Here is a 17,777-nt window from a genome sequence, read left to right on the forward strand (position 1 = left end):
TTTTTTTTTTTTTTGCCAGTCCTGGGGTTCGAATTCTGGGCTTGGCTGCTGTCCCTGAGATTCTTTTTCTCAAGGCTAGTCTTCTGGCACTTGAGCCACAGTGCCACTTCCAGCTTTTTCTGAGAGTTTTGGAGATAAGAGTCTTATGGAGGGCTGGGAATGTGGCTTAGTGGTAGAGTGCTTGCCTAGCATGTATGAAGCCCTGGATTCAATTCCTCAGTACCACATAAATAGAAAAAGCTGGAAGTGGTGCAGTGGCTAAAGTGGTGCTAGCCTTGAACATAAAGAAGTTCAGGGACAGTTCCCTGAGTTCAAGCTCCAGAAGGGAGGGGGAGGAGAGAGGAAAGAAGGAAGAGGAGAGAGGAAAGGAGAGGGGAGGAAAGGATGGGGGGGAGGGAGGGAGGAGAGAGAGAGACCAGAATTCTGTAGAAAGACTTTTTGCCCAGGCTGGCTTTAAACTGCAATCCTCAGTTCTCAGTAGCTGCTAAGAATACGGGTATGGTGCCTGGCCGATTTCCTTTTTCTTGATGAAACTTCCCTTGCCATTCTTCTAAGGTTAGCACTTGGGTCTGATGTACCTCAGAATCAGTGAACTCTTTAATATCAGGTAATGCTTTTGTATCACCCGTTGTTTGTGAGCCCTTTTGTCTCCTGGGCACTTGGGGAAGTTGTCTTGCGACAGTCAGTGGCTGCACACTGTTTCTTCACCTGATCCTAATAGTTCATTGCTGCCAGTGGGTTCCTACATTGCATTAGCCTGTCACCTCACTACTAGGTATTCTTGACAAGGTCAAAGTGCAAGGAGTATATTTGGAATCAGCTATAGACTCTGGACTCTATGCTCACTTATGTGACTTTGAGCCTTTGTGTGTGTGTGTGTATGTGTGTGTATGCTGGTCCTGGGACCTCTCAGGGCCTAAGTGTTTTCCCTGAGCATGCAGCATGCAGCTACACTCATGGCCTTGTCTTGTAACACTTGTGGCAATCATACCTCAGAAACTAAATGTATGCATCTGCTTAGAATATGAGCTTCCTGGGACAGAGAACATTCCTATCTCTCTTTAGCCATTTTATCAGAGCATTGCTCAGTGTTTGGATAATGGCTGATGCTCTATAAATATTTTCTGAATGAATAGGTGGCTAACTGAATAAATCTATATCCTGATTGTCATCTTCTTGCTGCCAAGATCCACTTTCAGATCTCTTACATTTACATTTATTTAATATTTAATAGTAACTTTTGGAGTTTCTTTTTTCACCCTTTTAAATCAATTTGTAGTTCTTCTGATACCTATTTTTCCCTGATTACAAGGTTTCTAATTAAATGGTAGCAAAACAATGAACCTACTTCATTGACTCATTGTGCAGTTTAGTAATTTTCCAACTTTTGTCTATGATATAGTGTGAATGCATTTGACATGGTGACTCATTCGTATATACTATGTATGTATATATAATATCTATTTCTTAATGGAAATTTCTTTTTTAATAATTATCAATATTGCCTTTTAATTTTAACTCATTAAAGTTTCTTACAAAGGGTGAACCAATGCAACAGATAATATGTTGGAAATGAATTGTACAACTTGGGGGGGATTTGGAGGGAAAGGAAAGTGGGGAGAAAAATGAGGGAGGTGGTAACAGGTTCAACAAGTAATGTTCTCACTACCTATGTATGTAACTGTAACCCCTCTGTACATTACCTTAACAATAAAATTAGAAAACTATTTGATTATTGAAATGCAGTCTGATATTTTTTATCCTGGGATGGTGAGTCCTAATTTATCTCTTAAAAAAATCTTCATTGAAGCTGGACACTGGTGGCTAACACCTGTTATCCTAACTACTCAGGAGGCTGAGATCTGAGGATCATGGTTCAAAAACCAGCTGGGGCAGGAAAGTTCATGAGACTTTTTTTTTTTTTCCAGTCTTGAACTCAGGGGCTTGAACTCAGGGCTTGAACACTTTTGGCTTTTTCTGAGGAATCGAACCCAGGGTTTCATGCATGCTAGGCAAGCACTCTACCACTAGGCCACATTCCCATCCCACCATGAGACTCTTATCACCAATTAACTACCAAAAATCCAGAATTGGAGATTTGGCTCAAAGTGGTAGAGTGCTAGCCTTGAACAAAAAGAGCTCAAGGACAGTGCCCAGGCCCTGAGTTCAAGCCCCATGACCCATTCCCCACATCCCCCACAAAAAAAAATCCTTACTGTGTCTCAATAAATAAATTGAGGATCTCAATGTGCTTTTGAGAAGTCTTTGTGTTTTGAACACAACTCTTACCCAAAGACAAGATATCCTGCCGGGGCATCGGTGGCTCATGCCTGTAATCCTAGCTACTAAGGAGGCTGAGATTTGAGGATCACGGTTCAAAGCCAGCCCAGGCAGGAAAATCAGTGAGACTCTTATCTCCAATAAACCACTAAAAAAAACCCAGAAGTGTGCTGTGGCTCAAGTGGTAGAGTGCTCACCTTGAGCTCAAGAGCTGAGGGACAGCACCCAGGCCCGAAGTTCAAGCCCCATGACTGACCAAAAAAAAAAAAAGATATCCCATTTCAGCAATGACTAAAGTTCAGGCAACTCACTAAATGTTTCTGTCTTCCATATCTCTGCTGGTAAATTGGATAGATGTCAGAATGAATGAGATTCCTGTTTGGTTAAAGAAGATCAGCCATTTTGTGATAAATGAATCTCTAATTCTCAGTTACTTTGCAAAATGAAGTTCATATTTTGCTCTCATGAAGTTTGACCAAATTTTGATCAATGTGTTTGACTTGCTGGTGTGCTTGTCTGTCTTGGAACTTGGCAGTCTAGGCTGTTTCCATCTTGTGAACTTCATCTCAACACAGGGATCCATGACTGTGGCAGGAGAGGAAACAGCTAGAATTTCCTTTTAATTTCTTTATCCCTTAATACCATGTGAAAGGGTTTAGAGTCAGTACATGTATGGTAAATCAATCTGGTTGTTTATCATTCAAATCCACCTTTGCCCACTTTCCCTGTGTGCCTAGTAAGATGTTAAAAAATAAATCACACTTTATTTATGTCTTATGTCTAAGAAATCCTTGTAAATGTTTATCTTTGTTTCTTAGGAGGGAGTGGAGAAATTAGTCTAATCTCTTGTGGCATAAAATTCGATTTCCTCCCACAGCAGAATGTGTAGGGGAGATAATAGTTTTCAACCTCACAGCTATATATTCAAGTCAGAGGCTTAGTGTCTGGATTGTCAGATACAAGAAGAATGATAAAGATAGCTTTCCTGAGCTACATTCAGGAGAAAAAGATAACATTTGCCTTAATTAGACTAGGGATGAACTCTAGGCCAATGTTTTAAAAGTTGGTAATAAGTCATTCTTAGCCTGATTCATTGTGTCTGCAGTCTCCTTTGATATCTCTGGCAGGCCCTTTAATTCCTTCCAAGTCATGAATGATTTGCAGTTGGTGCCATCCTCCCTAGCTTTATCTGGTGGTTTCACAGGTACCATAGAAATGAACAAACACTCCAGGGCTGGTGTTAGCAGTACAGATGTGCAGTGGACACATCCTTTCCTTCCAAATGATCTTCTAACAGGCCAGCTGGGCCCATTGCCAGAATCTTCTGATTACTACTGGAAACTGACCAAACCTCGTGCATAAGGGAATCTAAGAAGCAGATTGTTCTCCATTGTTCACAATTTTCCTTTTCAAATTCATATTCCCTTAAGGATCTTAAGTCTTTTTGCCTGTCTACAAGTATTATGTCCCCTTTCTCATTCCTTGAAAGGCTCAGTAATACTCTTCTTGGTCATATGTTGGTCTAAATTAGCTTTTCACTATGAATAGAAACAGTGATATATCTTCCTGGCATGCCTTGGAAAGTCTGTTATTTTACTAATTATTTTTGTTATATGTTTTAGAGACTTTAAAGTTTTCAAACATTTAAAACCCAGAAGACAGATGTCCTTCTGTTCTCATTTTTTTGCACATCTAGGCACATAACTGGGCACTATTAGGTAGTCTCCAGAAAGCCCATTAATAGGATTGTGGTTAAAAATAGTGGAGGTGAATCTTTGCTCTGGCTGCCTAACCTTCAATTGACCTCTTTAATAATATCTACAGTACAAAGTTATTTCCAGGTTGAAAAATACTCGAGTCTGTGAGTTCTGTTTAGTGGTAGAATACTCAGCATTTGTGAGACCTGTGAGTTAAATCTCATCAGTCTCTTGATTCTTACTTAAGCTATTTTACCAGTTATAGGGAGTGCTGGCAGTGGCTCATCTGCTGCTTCACTAAATAGTTACTAAGTCTGCATGCATAGAATGAACACACATTCTTTGAATGTCAGGATTCTACTGTTGAAAGTCATTGATACTGTGTGTATGTGAGACATTTTTGACCTTTAAAATGCATATCTAATTGCGGGCTTGAACTCAGGTTCTGGGCACTGTCTCTGTGTCTCTTTGTGCTCAAGGCTAGTGCTCTACCACTTGAACCACAGAACCATTTCTGGTCTTTTCTGGGTAATTTGTTAGAGATAAGAGTCTCACAGGCTTTTCCGCATGGGCTGACTTCAAACCATGATCCTCAGATATCAGCTTCCTAAGTAGCCAGGATTACAGGTGTGAGCCAGCATTGCCTGGCTTACCCATATAATTTAAATCTTGTGGCCAAATCATTGAAATTTGTGGTTGTGGCTTATATAGAGAAAATACTAAAAAGTAAGATCCTTATGATGAATAGGAATATTATCCTTTAAGCAATCTCAAAAGAAAAAAATCTAGTTAAGTGTGATCACTCATAAAGAAAACAACAACAAAAAAATAGGAACAATGGTCACTCAGACTGATAGTGTTGAAAATTCTTGAGCTAAGCTAGCCTAGCTGCTGTTCTAACCAGGAATTACTTGCTTATCTTCATTTCAGTGGCACAGACACAATTTCCATATGTGGAATGTTTTCTGTTTCCTCAGAGTTCCTTAGCAGTTGGTTTAAAAGTTAAGAAAGTTTATCTAGCCAGCTCCAGCCTGCTAGGATCCTTTTTGTGTCCCATATGACTCAAAGTTAATGTTTAAATTTTGGGAAATAATAATACAGGATGCCCTGTTAAATTTGAATTTTGGATTAATTACAAATACTTTTGAAGCATGAACCATTTATCTTAAAAGTTGTTGTTTATGAACTTCAAATATAATGGGTTTTATCTGGTAACTTACATTTAAAAGTCTTAAAAAAAAAAAAAAAACAACAAAAAACCGGGGCTGGGAAGGTGGCTCAGTGGTAGAGCGTTTGCCTTGCATGCATGAGGCCCTGGGTTCGATTCCCTCAGCACCATATAGGCAGAAAAAAAAGAGCCAGAAGTGGGGCTGACATTCAAGTAGTAGAGTGCTAGCCTTGAGCTGAAGAGCTCAGGGACAGTGCCCAGGGCTAGAGTTCAGGCCTCACGACAGACAAACAAAACAAACAAACAAAAAACCAATTAAGTTGTTGGGCTCTGGTGCCTCACATCCATAATCTGAGCTATTCAGGAATTTGAGATATAATCATGATTTGAACTCAGTACAACAGACAATAATTCCCAAACTTTGCTACACTTGTTTATTATGTTGCTTTTAACATTTTCTGTAGCAATTTTAAGTGTGTATTTGGCTAACTGGATTATAAACTCTGAAAGGGATGTCCTTCTATAGTGTCCCTCTTTTCCTTCGTGTGCTGTTGGTACAAAGCCAGTATTTAATGAATGAATAAATCCTCAACATGAGCTTTATGCATATTTTCTATTAAAGTGAAAATAACCACCATCCTTGAGAGATTTGAACATGAAATAATATAAAACCAATTTTAAAATTTCTTTTAAAATTTGCCTAAATTTCTAAGGCTGATAAATTATTTTCACTTATATTTTATCCTTATGAAATTTTATCTTATCTTACCTACAATGTACATTGATCCTAAATATAGTAGCTCCTTCTTGTGTCAGTTGAAGAAAAATGACAATTGCAGTAATCATTGCTTCTGATTCCTTGCATCACTAAGTCAATGCAATAAATTTGTTTGGTGCTCAGAGGTGTACCTAGTACCTGCTTTGGTAAATTCCTAGTGTTAGCACAGCTTTAGCCTTTAAAATCAGAAGAGAGGAGCAGCTTTAGTTTTGATTCCTCTCCATGGAGAATTCCTTGGCTTCTACTTCCAAGGGTTCACATGTAGAGGCTGAACTCCAAGGCTGTTTATTTTGTTCATTGTAGGTAGAAAAAAAAAAAGCAATTGAGATAAAATCTAGTTATGTTAGCACTTAAGTGGGAGTGGACTTAAAGCTAATACCAAGAGTTTGAATAATGAAAGCAGTTTAATTTACCGATAGTTCTCTCAACTTTCTGGTGTGCGCCTGGATTTTGAAACTGGAATCTGGCTTTCTGAAGGCACTGGCATGGCTAAAGGGAAGGGCTGAGAGGTGTTCCATCCCCTTGACATCTGTACACTAAGCAGACAGACAATGAAAAAGGAAGAGGGGTTGACAGGGTGGAGCGGAGCAAAGAGCTGTTCCTTTATTTCAGGGGACCAAAAAAAGAAAAAAAAAGAACTGGTGGTGAGGACACAGAGGACTGGAGCAACTTAACCAGGGGAATTACTGTTTCTCAAATTGGTAGTGGTCTGGGTTTTTGTGCTCAGAAAAAGGAAGTAGGAGTCAAACAGGAAGATCCTATCTTACACTATTTTTAGAGGGTTGGGAGGGAGTACCCCGAGGGACTAGGGTAGAATCTAGCAGGGCTGCGCTCCTGGAGTGGGATTGGGCTGGGGAGGAAAGGCCTGTACTAAGAGTTCTCTAATAATGAGACATACAAGACACTTTGTTGAAAACCAACTTTACAACGTGGTTGGGAGGAGGTGGTGCAAGGGAGGAGTCAGGGAAGTGTGGAGGGGGTATCAATGCTCTATAGGAAATGTACTCATTACCTTACTCATGTAACTGTAACCCCTCTGTGCAGTATCTTCACAATAAAAAAATTAAAATTAATAACTACTGAGGTGGGTGCTGGTGGCTCATGCCTGTAATCCTAGTTACTCAAGAGGCGGAGATCTGTTTTGTTTTTTTTTTGGGTCCTGAACTCTGGGCCTGGGTGCTGTCCCTCAGCTCTTCAGCTCAAGGCTAGTGCTCTACCACTTGAGCCACAGCGCTACTTCCGGCTTTTTTCTTTCTGCTTATGTGGTGCTGAGGAATCGAACCCAGGGCCTTGAGCATGCAAGGCAAGCGCTCTACCACTGAGCCACCTTCTCAGCCCTATTAGGATTGGTAAGTCTTTTTTTTATTTTTGGTCCGGTCGTGGGGCCTGAACTCTGGGCCTGGGCGCTGTCCCTCAGCTCTTCAGCACAAGGCTAGCACTCTACCACTTGAGCCACAACGCCACTTCCGGCTTTTTTCTTTCTGCTCATGTGGTGCTGAGGAATTGAACCCAGGGCCTCGAGCATGCAAGGCAAGTGCTCTACCACTGAGCCACCTTCCCAGCCCCATGGCGGAGATCTGAAGATCACTGTTCGAAGCCAGAGTGGACAGGAAACTCTGTGAGACTCTTATCTCCAATAAATTACTTGGAAAAAGCTGGAAGTGGTACTCTGGCTCAAGTGGCAGAGTGCTAGCCTTGAGTACAAAGAGGCTCAGGGACAGTGCCTAGGCCCTGAATTAAAGCCCCAGGACTGGCAAAACAGCAGCAGCAGCAACAACAAACAAACAAAAAAAACAAATAAAAAACCCTACTGAGATTAGAAATGGGATTTTTTTTTTTGGTGCTGGTCCCAGAACTTGAACTCAGGGGCTTGGAGATACAAGAGTTTCAGGGACTTGCAGATCCTTAGATCTCTGCCTCCTGAGTAGTTAGGATTATAGGCATGAACTACTGATGCCCAGTGGAATCAACTGTTTTTATAAAAGGAAAACTACTGCAGAGATATACTTCATATATATATAATTAGTCATGGGGCTTGACATCAGGGCCTGGACACTAGCTCTGAGCTCTTTTGCTCAAGGTTAGTGCTCTGGTACTTCTGGTTTTCTGGTGGTTATTTGTAGATAAGAGTTTCATGGACTTTACTGCCCCAGCTGGCTTTGAAATGTGATCTTCAGATCTCAGCCTCCTGAGTAGCTAGGATTACAGGTGTGAGCCACCAGTGCCCAGGTACTTTAGACTTTTAAGATAATTATATATTTTTTATTATTACATAGTTCTGAATAAAACTTTTTCTTAGAAACATGATACTTAAATCATAGTTATAGTTCTTGGTAAATAATATAGAGGACTACTTTAAGGATTTCCTTCCAGATATTAAGAACGTGATTAAAATATTATCTCAGGGCTGGGATGTAGCTCAGTGGCAAAGCACTTGCCTAGCAAGTGCAACGTCCTGGGTTCAATCCCCAGTACCAAAAAAGGAAAAACAAGACAAAGTACATTTAAAATATTATCTCGGAGATCTCATATCTGGATATTATAACAGTTTGATTTATGTCTTTCTAGAAAATGCATGTGACCACATATGGAATGTTTTTGAAATATCTGATATATGCCAACTATAATCCTGGCACCATCAGAGACAGAAGGATTCTGCGTTTGAGGCCAGCATGGGCTATATAGGGAGACTTCGTAGCTAAATAAATAATGGAAAAGGTTTGGGGTATGTATCAAGTGGTAGAGCCTGTGTCTAGCAAATAGGAGGATGTGAGTTAAAACTCTGGAGCCACCAAAAAAATGGAATCATACATGATAAGGGTATATAACAGCTGCTGAGAGCTTATATATACAACAGTATTGTTGGGGTTTTACCTGTAATACTTCATGTAATGTTCGCAACTATCTGGTGAGGTAGTAATAGTATTTCAGTTTTATAAATAAAGTTCAGGAAAGATAAGAAACTTGCTAAAGGTCACCGAGCTAGTAGTTGGAGTTTGAATCTAGACCATTTGACCCTTCTAATATAGTATTTCAATTTGTTAGACACAAATTACCTTTCTATTTTAGTGTTTTGTAATCAGTTTTCTTTTCACTTAAAAAAGCATAGAATGCATATCTTTCCTTGACACAGATCTTCACCATTAATTAGGCATTATAATACACCTTCAGTCCTCCACTATTGGCCACTTAGTGTTTTTTTCTTTTTTTTTTGTCGGTCATGGGGCTTGAACTCTGGGCCTGGGCGCTGTCCCTCAGCTCTTCAGCTCAAGGCTAGTGCTCTACCACTTGAGCCACAGCACCACTTCCGGTTTTCTGAGTAGTTTAGTAGAGATAAGAGGCTCATGGACTTTCCTACTTGGGCTGGCTTTGAACTGTGATCCTCAGATCTCAGCCTCCTGAGTAGCTAGGTTTACAGGCATTAGCCACTGGCACCTGGCTGCCTTAGTTTTTTATTTTTTATTTTTTGTCGGTTGTGGAACTTGAACTCTGGGCCTGGGCTTTGTGATTCAGTTCAAGGCTAGGACTCTACCACTTGAGCCACAGCACCACTTCTAGTTTTCTGGTGGTTAATTGGAGATAAGAGTCTCACAGACTTTCCTGCCTAGGCTGGATTTGAACCATGATCCTCAGATCTCAGCCTCCTGAGTAGGTAGGATACAGGCATGAATCACCAGCGTCCAGCAACTTTGCCTTATTAACTATTGTTAACACTATATATCTGTACTTGGCAAAACCAGTTGACTCATGTAGAAACTTCTAAAAAGGCTTCCTGATAACACATGACTAATCAAACTTTTACAAGAGCTAACTATGTATATATCTCCCCCTCAATTTTTGCCAGAGAACATCTACACTATATAACTCTGGACAAGTGTTCTACCACTGACTACATCCAAGCCCTCACTGGCTTTCTGTTATGTATTACTGAGTACATGTCTTTATGTTTCAGACTATTTCCTTATGGAGTACAGGCTTAGAAATGCCCCCTTAAGGGAAAATGGTATCAATACTTTAGTCTGCTTGTCATTTCAGGCCCTTATTAATCTCTCTGCCTCCATCTTCTTTTTCCCCTTACTCATTTCTGTAGTTTAATTAGAAAACCCATTGTCTCATTGTGAAAGGAGCAGGCAAGGAGGTAAGTTAGTGGGAAGAACCCAATGTGGTGGGCAGAAAACCCTGGTTCAACCTAGCATGCCCTGTAGTTGTTCCTCAACCAAACTCTTGGTTTCCTGATACACAAAATGAAGGGGTTGTTGTCTGGGGTCCTTTGCAATGGAAATAGTCTGGGAGTCCATGGCCCTAATGGCTACCCTGATAGGGTCAGGAGGAAGTGTTTTGGGGACAGAGGCTGGTAGCAAATTAAGATTAATTAGACTTTGCCAGAGAACCATGCAGACATCCAGGTACAGAGAACAAAGAAAGGTTTATTGCCAGGGAAAGGGGGCCGGCAAGACCCCTTCTCACAAGGGAGGAATAAGAAGAAGCACTGGCTATTGTCTGGGGTGACCTATATCACCTAGGAGGTTTAGGAGGGACTAGAAGGGGCTAGGAGGCGGAGACCCTGGTATGGACGTGTGAGCTAAGGGCTTCATCATGGTGGACTAGGATTTTTGGCTGCCATCCAAGTGGTAGATAAGGGTCCTGCAGCTGCCCAGACATGAAGGTCACTCTAAGGGGCTCTTGCTGCCTTATATGGTGGTAGCTGCCCCAGAGAAGTGTCATCCCAAGGTAAAGGGGGCTGGAGGCTGATTATTTACTGCCTTTACTACATGGGCCTGGTGTTGCCTATTAAGGGAGCATGCTAAGCTGTGGAGTAGGGAAGGAGTGGACTAAGCTATGGGAAGGGACTCATTTCACTAACAGAGGCACTGGGTGAGGAATGAGACACCAGCAGGTCAGGCAGGAACGGTGCTAGTTTCAGGGCTATGTGGGCCTAACTTGTTTTTAATGCTCTGCCTTTGCTATCTTGGAATTTCTAGTAAATAAGTTTCATATTTTCATTTGTGCACAAATGATACACCTTGTCCTGGACAGGGATTGAGATGTGATGGGAGACAGAAAAGACTTCTACTTGGTGTCTTTTGCTCCCACCAAATACTTCACCTGTTATCTAAATCTTGGGGTCTCTTTCAACCTCTTTCATGAGGCAGCAAGGTGGGACAGTTAGAAAATTTGTCAAAAGTATGTACCTTGAAGGAGGTGGAAACATCTTTTAAGTTGCTGCTAACAGAGCCTGAGGATTAAAACATGAAGTAATATAATAGGATAATTTATTGATCTTACACAACATGTTAAAGGCTGTAATAAGAGCTTTCAATGTATGATTTTAAGTGGTTCTCACAATCCTCTGTGCTAAATGCTAAATGCAGTTGCCAGTCTCATTTTACAGATCAGGAAACTCAAGTATAGAGATGCAAAATGTGACTCAGTGGTGGCCTTAACACATAGAACTTTCTTTCCTTGTTTTTCTTTTCTTTTCTTGTCTTCCCCCCTCTTTCCCTCTGTCCCTCCCTCATGCCTCTTCCTTTCCTCCTTTCCTTTCCCTTTCTCCTTTCCTTTCCCCATTCCTTTCCTTTCCCCATTTCTTTCCTTTCCTTTCCTATTTCTTTCTCTTTCTGCTTAAACTCAGGGACAGGGCCTGGTTACTGTTCCTGAGCTTTTTCGCTCAAGGCTAGTGCTCTACTACTTTGAGACACAGTGCCACTTCCAGTTTTCTGGTGGATAAATGGAGAAAAGAGTCATGGACTTTCCTGCCCAGGCTGGCTTTGAACTGTAACCCTTGGTTCTCAACCTCCTGAGTAGCTAGGATTATGGGCATGAGCCACCAGTGCCTGGCTACATAGAAGTTTCTGATGACAGCAAATGTAGATCTTTTAGGGAATGAAGAAAGAAGTAACTGACTTCCCATCAACTTGACTCACTCTTAGTTCTAAATAAAATGATGTTGTCAAGTCTTCAAAATCTGCTCTACCACTGAGTTTCCTCTGATATGCTGTGCCCTCTCTGAGAGTAGGGGGACTGGGTGTTACCTCTAGGCTCACATCTCTGACACTGAATTTCTAAAAGGAAGAGATGTGGCAATATGGTCTGTAATTGGTAATGGGGGTTCACAAGCCCCATTTAGTTAGTTTCTAAATGACATTTTGTATTTTCTTCAATTATGAATAAGACAACTAGCACAATTGAGATTTTCTCAGCAGAAATCACAGATGTTTTCATTTCTATTATAGTAGTTACAGATATCTCAAAATATCATTTCTTTGTCTTTGCTTTCAGATTATAGCAGTTATTAGATCTAGATCTTATTTAATACATATTATTACACCAATAGTAATTGGTAGTGTGTTTCATAGCAAGCAGTAATTGACTTTGTGTTTCAATACAATAGGTTTGCATTATAGACTGAATATTTTTGTTCCCTTAAAATTGATATGCTGGGCTGGGTGTTGGTGACTCACACCTGTAGTCCTAGCTGCTCAGGAGGCTGAGATGTGAGTGTTGCAGTTTGAAGCCAACCTTGGCAGGAAAATCCATGAGAGTCTTATCTCTAATTAATCACTAGAAGTACCAAGAAGTAGATAGAACATTAGCCTTGTGCACAAAAGCTCAGGGACAGCAATTAGGCCTTGCATTCAAACCCAGGACTGACACAGAAAAACATTGATGTGCTTGCTGATCTTCTGATCTCTAATATGATGGCATTTGGATACGGAAGCTTGCATGTGGCAAGCTTTTTGTAAGTGCTTCAGGATAGGTATTCTGGAGGCAGGTAGCATTCAGCCTGCCACACCATCAATCTTTCTGGGCATTCTTCAGCCAGCAGAATTTTACCCTCAAAGGCCCAGCACCTGGAGTGCACTGTACAAGTTGGAACAGTCTTTTTTAAAATTTTTTATTGTGAAAATACTGTACAGAGGGGTTACAATTACATGGGCAAGATAATGAGTACATTTCTTATCAAGTAGCCTCCTCCTTTGTTTACCCTTCCCATCCCTTCCCAGCCTCCCCCCCCAACCCAATTCCCCCCCCCAAGTTGGAACAGTCTTAAATCAGTTTTCCTACCATATGTGAACAGTCCCCAAACTTGACTATATATAACATCCTGTCTTGATTAGTCAGTTTGCGTACCATCATCAACTCTCATAAACTTACCCAGTTGGGGACTTGATAAACTGGGTATAGGAACTACAGGACTGATTGAAAATTATGCTACTATTGCACAGTGATTGAGGATTGTAACACAAACAGCTTGAACTTTTTGTCAGTCATGGGGCTTGAACTCAGAGCCTGGGCACCATCCCTGAGCTCTTTTGCTCAAAGCTAGTGCTCTACCACTTTGAGCCACAGTACCAATTCTGTTTGTTTGGTTTTTGTGGGTCATGGAGCTTGAACTCTGGCCCTGGGGGCAGTCTGTGAGCTCTTCAGCTCAAGGCAAGCACTCTACCCCTGGAGCCACAGCACCACTCTGTTTTCTGGTGGTTAATTGGAGATAAGAGTCTCATGACTTTCCTGCCTCACTGGCTTTGAACTGTGATCCTCAGATCTCAGCCTCCTGAGTGGCTAGGATTATAGGCATGAGCCACTGGCGCTTGGCTTACTTCTGGTTTTTGAACAATTAAATGGAGATAAGAGTCTCATGGGGACTTTTCTGCCTGGGCAAGCTTTGAACCACTATCTCTAGATCTCAGCCTCCTGAATAGCCAGGATTATAGATGTAAGCCATTGGCACCTTACTTGTATTTAGCATTTTGAAATGTGCCTCCTCATGGATTTTTTTAAAAATAAAATTTGCACTAAAATATTCAAGTAATGAATTTTTGAGCACCCTCTTAAATTTTACACCTGGTCAAGAGCCTCACTAGCTTCATTTGAATCCTAGCCTTGTTAGACCCTTTCATCTGGTTTTCCTTTGAGAGGCTTTTACTACCACAAAAGTGAAATCTACCTTCTTTGCCTCTAGTTCACTTCTCCCTCATCCTCTCTATATCTCTCCTGTCTTTCTCTTCTGTGCTTTCGTGGCTCTGGGTCCTCCTACTCCCTTCCTACTACCACTGCCAAGTTTATTCCATTGTTAGTCAACTCCTCCACAGCTCCTGTGATTTTCAGCCTCCTGCTCCCCCTCCTGGCCTTAACTAAAAGTTATTCTAGTTTTCCAAATTATCTCTTCTGTAGCCCTTAATTGTCTCCATCCAAGGACCACTCCTGGAGGAGGTGAAAGGGGCCGTGTTGGCTTCCTCCTGGCTCACCTCAGCCTTTTCATGGCTATGGCTCCTCCATTCTCTTGGAGAACAGACCTCAGAGGCCTTGGTATTCAGGTGGGTTTCCCCCACCTTCTTTTCAGGACTAGTCCCTCATTAGCAGGACCTCATCCCTTTCATTCTCTGACAACTTTGAGAATGATTGATGGATGCTGTTCTGACAGCATTTTCCCTGCCACTGGGATGTTACGTAAGTCATAATTAAAAGAAGCTTGCATTTTCTGTGCATGCTGAATTGAACTGAGAGTTAATTTGGGGGCCCTCCTACATAAGGGAAAGCTCATTTACATGGCACATAAGCCTGAATGAGCTGTTCCTGCCTGAATTTCTAGATTCATTTCTTATTATTCTTTGTCATGTTCATTTTCTCCTTTTAGAATAATATTCCTCTCTCTTTCTCTTTTTCTTTTTGTGCCAGACTTGAACTAAGGATCTAGTCACTGTTGCTGAGTTTTTGTTTTTGTTTTTTTTTTTGCTCAGAGCTAGCACTCTACCACTTGAGCCACAGCTCTACATCTGACTTTGGGTAGTTAGTTGGAATTAAGAGTATCAATGGACTTCCCTGTCATGGCTGGCTTTCCTCTTGAGCAGATAGGATTACAGGCATGAGCCAATGGTGCCCAGCTCATCTATTTTTTGTTTGCTCACATCCTATGCATTTACAAAGAGACAACTCATCCATCAAAAAGCCATCTCTGACTTTTCTAGAATTGAAGCACTGTCCCAACACAAACTTTTTCTAGTAGCAAAAGATTCTGTATCTGTATTTTCCTATAAGGTAGCCATTATTAATATGATTAAAACAGAACTTTTTTTTTGAGAGAGGGTCTTGCTATGTAGCCCAGGCTGTCTTGGACTTGTGATGCTCTTGTCTCAGCCTCCTATAGATATGAGCTACCACATCTAGCCAAACTTTTAATTTTAGTCTAAGTTAAATAGGTGGACTAGGGGCATGACTCAAGTTGTAGAGCCCTCTAAAGAGTTTAAAACATGAGGGTTTATGCAGCAGTCTTATTGTTTTATTTTATTTTATTTTTTTATTTTTTGGGGTCCAGTCGTGGAGCCTGAACTCTGGGCCTGAACTCTGGGCACTGTCCCTCAGCTCTTCAGCTCAAAGCTAGTGCTGTACCATTTGAGCCACAGCGCCACTTCTGGCTTTTTTCTTTTTGCTTATGTGGTGCTGAGGAATCGAACCCAGGGCCTCAGGCATGCAAGGCAAGCGCTCTACCACTGAGCCACCTTTCCAGCCCCTTATTGTTTTATGAGTGATGAATGACCTAGTAAAAAAAAAAAGGTCTGTCACTTGGTGTGATGGTACATGTCTGTAACCCCAGTTTCTCAGGAAGTGAAGATAGAAGGATTGTGATCCAAAGTTGGTTCTGGCCAAAAGTGAGAGACCCAATATGAAAATAAGGGCTGGTAGAGTGTTTGCCTATTAAGCTTGAGGCCCTGCATTTTCAAGCCCTAGTACCACTAAACTAAAACTAAGTTCAAATATAATGGCCATGTGTTATTACTGGCTATTACGCTGGACAGTGCAGTTCTAGATTGAGGTAGGTGTTCCTTTTCTTGCTCATAAAATACATTTTATGTTGCTCTCACTTTGCATTTCCCTGATTATGTTACATTTGCTGTTTCTTTGCCACCAGATGGAGCCTTCACGGAGGGAAAGAAATGAGTTTGCAAACATGTCTGTCTGTAAGCCAGTATAGTAAATGATACCAACATCTGGCTAGTGCCCCAGAGGACACTGATGCCAGACTCTCTGCCAGACTTGCTTCATTCCTAGAAAAACAGAGTACCACACACAAAACTCCAACAAAAGAAACAAGAAAAATTGGATGAAATATATAAATCATCTGTTTAAAGCCATCAAAAAGCTACAACAACAGCTGGGAATTGAAACAGTATACTTTTCCGCATTTGGGAGAATAATACACTTTGCATTCATTTGACTTCTATAAAAAATTGGCAACCAGAGTTTTACGTAAGACATATTTGAAGATAGAAGATGGTACTGTGGCTCAAGTGATAGAGTGCTTGCCTTGAGCTGAAAAACTGAGATTCAGCACCCATCCCAGAGTTCAAACCCCACAACTGACAAAAAAAAAATAGAAAGTAAGAATCTGTTCATTTCAGGGCTAATATTGGTCTTCTTTATCCTGTAGACTCATCTTTCTATTTACTCATAGAGCCTCTTTGAAACCTATACCTTATATCACCTGTTCAATTTGTCTTGGGACTTGCACTGTGACATATCACCTCTAAAGAACTGGTTTTGAGTGGGGTGCCAGTGGCTCACATCTGTAATCCTAGCTACTCAGAAGACGAGGTCTGAGGATCACAGTTCAAACCAGCCCAGTCAGGAACATTTGTGAGACCCTTATCTCCAATTAACCAGGAAAAAGCTGAAAGTGGAGCTGTTGTTCAGGTTGTAGAATGGCAACTTTGAGTGGAAAAAGCCAAATGAGAGCTTAAGGCCCTGAGTTCAAGTCTTAGTTCTAGTGCACACACATAATCTCTCTCTCTCTCTCTCTGACACACACACACACACATAAGAATTGGTTTTGAGTTACTGATTCATAAGATATGTATTTGTTTTAAATGGTCATCATTATTCTCAATACTGATATGTCTGTTCAGAAGGTCCTGTCAAGCCCTTTAAAATCTGGTCATATAATTAGTGTGTGCTATTCTTGTGATCTGGTCTTTGCCTAACTATTAGATTGAAAATAAACTGTGCAACTAACTGAGTTGGAATGGGCATTTATCCACTCTAGTTTTTCTTCAGTGTGGACAATGAAAGCCAGGGCCTGTTAAAAGGTGTAAAAAATCGTCGGGATAAAGATGGTTTAAAATCCATTAAATAGAATGGATATTATATGAATAAGTAGATTAGTAAGTAAATGAATAAACTGAAAAATTGGAGAGGATAGGCTGTCTGCATAGTCTCAGAGCACCTTCTTTAATTTTTTTTTTATTATTTAAAGGTGATGTACTGAAGGGTTACAATTATGTAGGTCAGGTAGAGAGTACATTTCTTTTTGGACAATGTCACTCCTTTCCTCATTCTTTCCCAGTTTTTCCCTTCCATCTCTACTCACAAGTTGTACAATTCATTTTCCTTTTCTTTTTTGCAAATTCTTTATTGTGATTAAGTGATTACATAATTTCACAGTATTGTGGGATAGTGGTGCTTAGTTAAAGTCACAAACACATTCTAACTTTCATGGGGCAAATTGTCTATTGTGGTCTACAAAATTTGTGGGTTCTATGAGCTTTGACAATACAGTTATTTCTTCCACATCCAGTGATATGTACATTCCTTTCCTTTGTGTGTGTGTGTGTGTGTGTGTGTGTGTGTGTGTGTGTGTGTGTGAGTCATGGGGCCTGAACTCTGAGTCTGAATACTGTCCCTCAGCTCTTCAGCTCAAGGCTAGTGCTCTACTACTTGAGCCACAGCACCACTTCTGGCTTTTTCTGCTTATGTGGAGCTAAGGAATCGAACCCAGGGCCTCATGCATGCAAGGCAAGCACTTTACCACTGAGACACCTTCCCAGTCCCCATTCCTTTCCTTTTGCATAGCGTCAGC

General features: G+C 41.0%; 1 protein-coding gene across 1 annotated transcript in view; it reads right to left on the reverse strand.

Annotated features, from left to right (window-relative positions):
• Positions 1–13,057, reverse strand: part of LOC105982721 (basic salivary proline-rich protein 3-like) — a 49,222-nt gene extending 36,165 nt beyond the window's left edge. The window contains exons 1-3 of the mRNA XM_013012398.1: positions 12,989–13,057; positions 11,848–11,985; positions 6,337–6,459 (exon numbers count right to left, since the gene is read on the reverse strand). Coding sequence (XP_012867852.1) covers positions 6,337–6,459; positions 11,848–11,985; positions 12,989–13,057 — 330 coding nt within the window. The remainder of the gene's footprint in view (positions 1–6,336; positions 6,460–11,847; positions 11,986–12,988) is intronic.
• Between the last annotated feature and the right edge of the window lie 4,720 nt (positions 13,058–17,777).

The sequence above is a fragment of the Dipodomys ordii genome, unplaced genomic scaffold (genome assembly GCF_000151885.1).
Source record: "Dipodomys ordii isolate 6190 unplaced genomic scaffold, Dord_2.0 Scaffold17, whole genome shotgun sequence".
Taxonomy (NCBI): Eukaryota; Metazoa; Chordata; class Mammalia; order Rodentia; family Heteromyidae; genus Dipodomys; species Dipodomys ordii.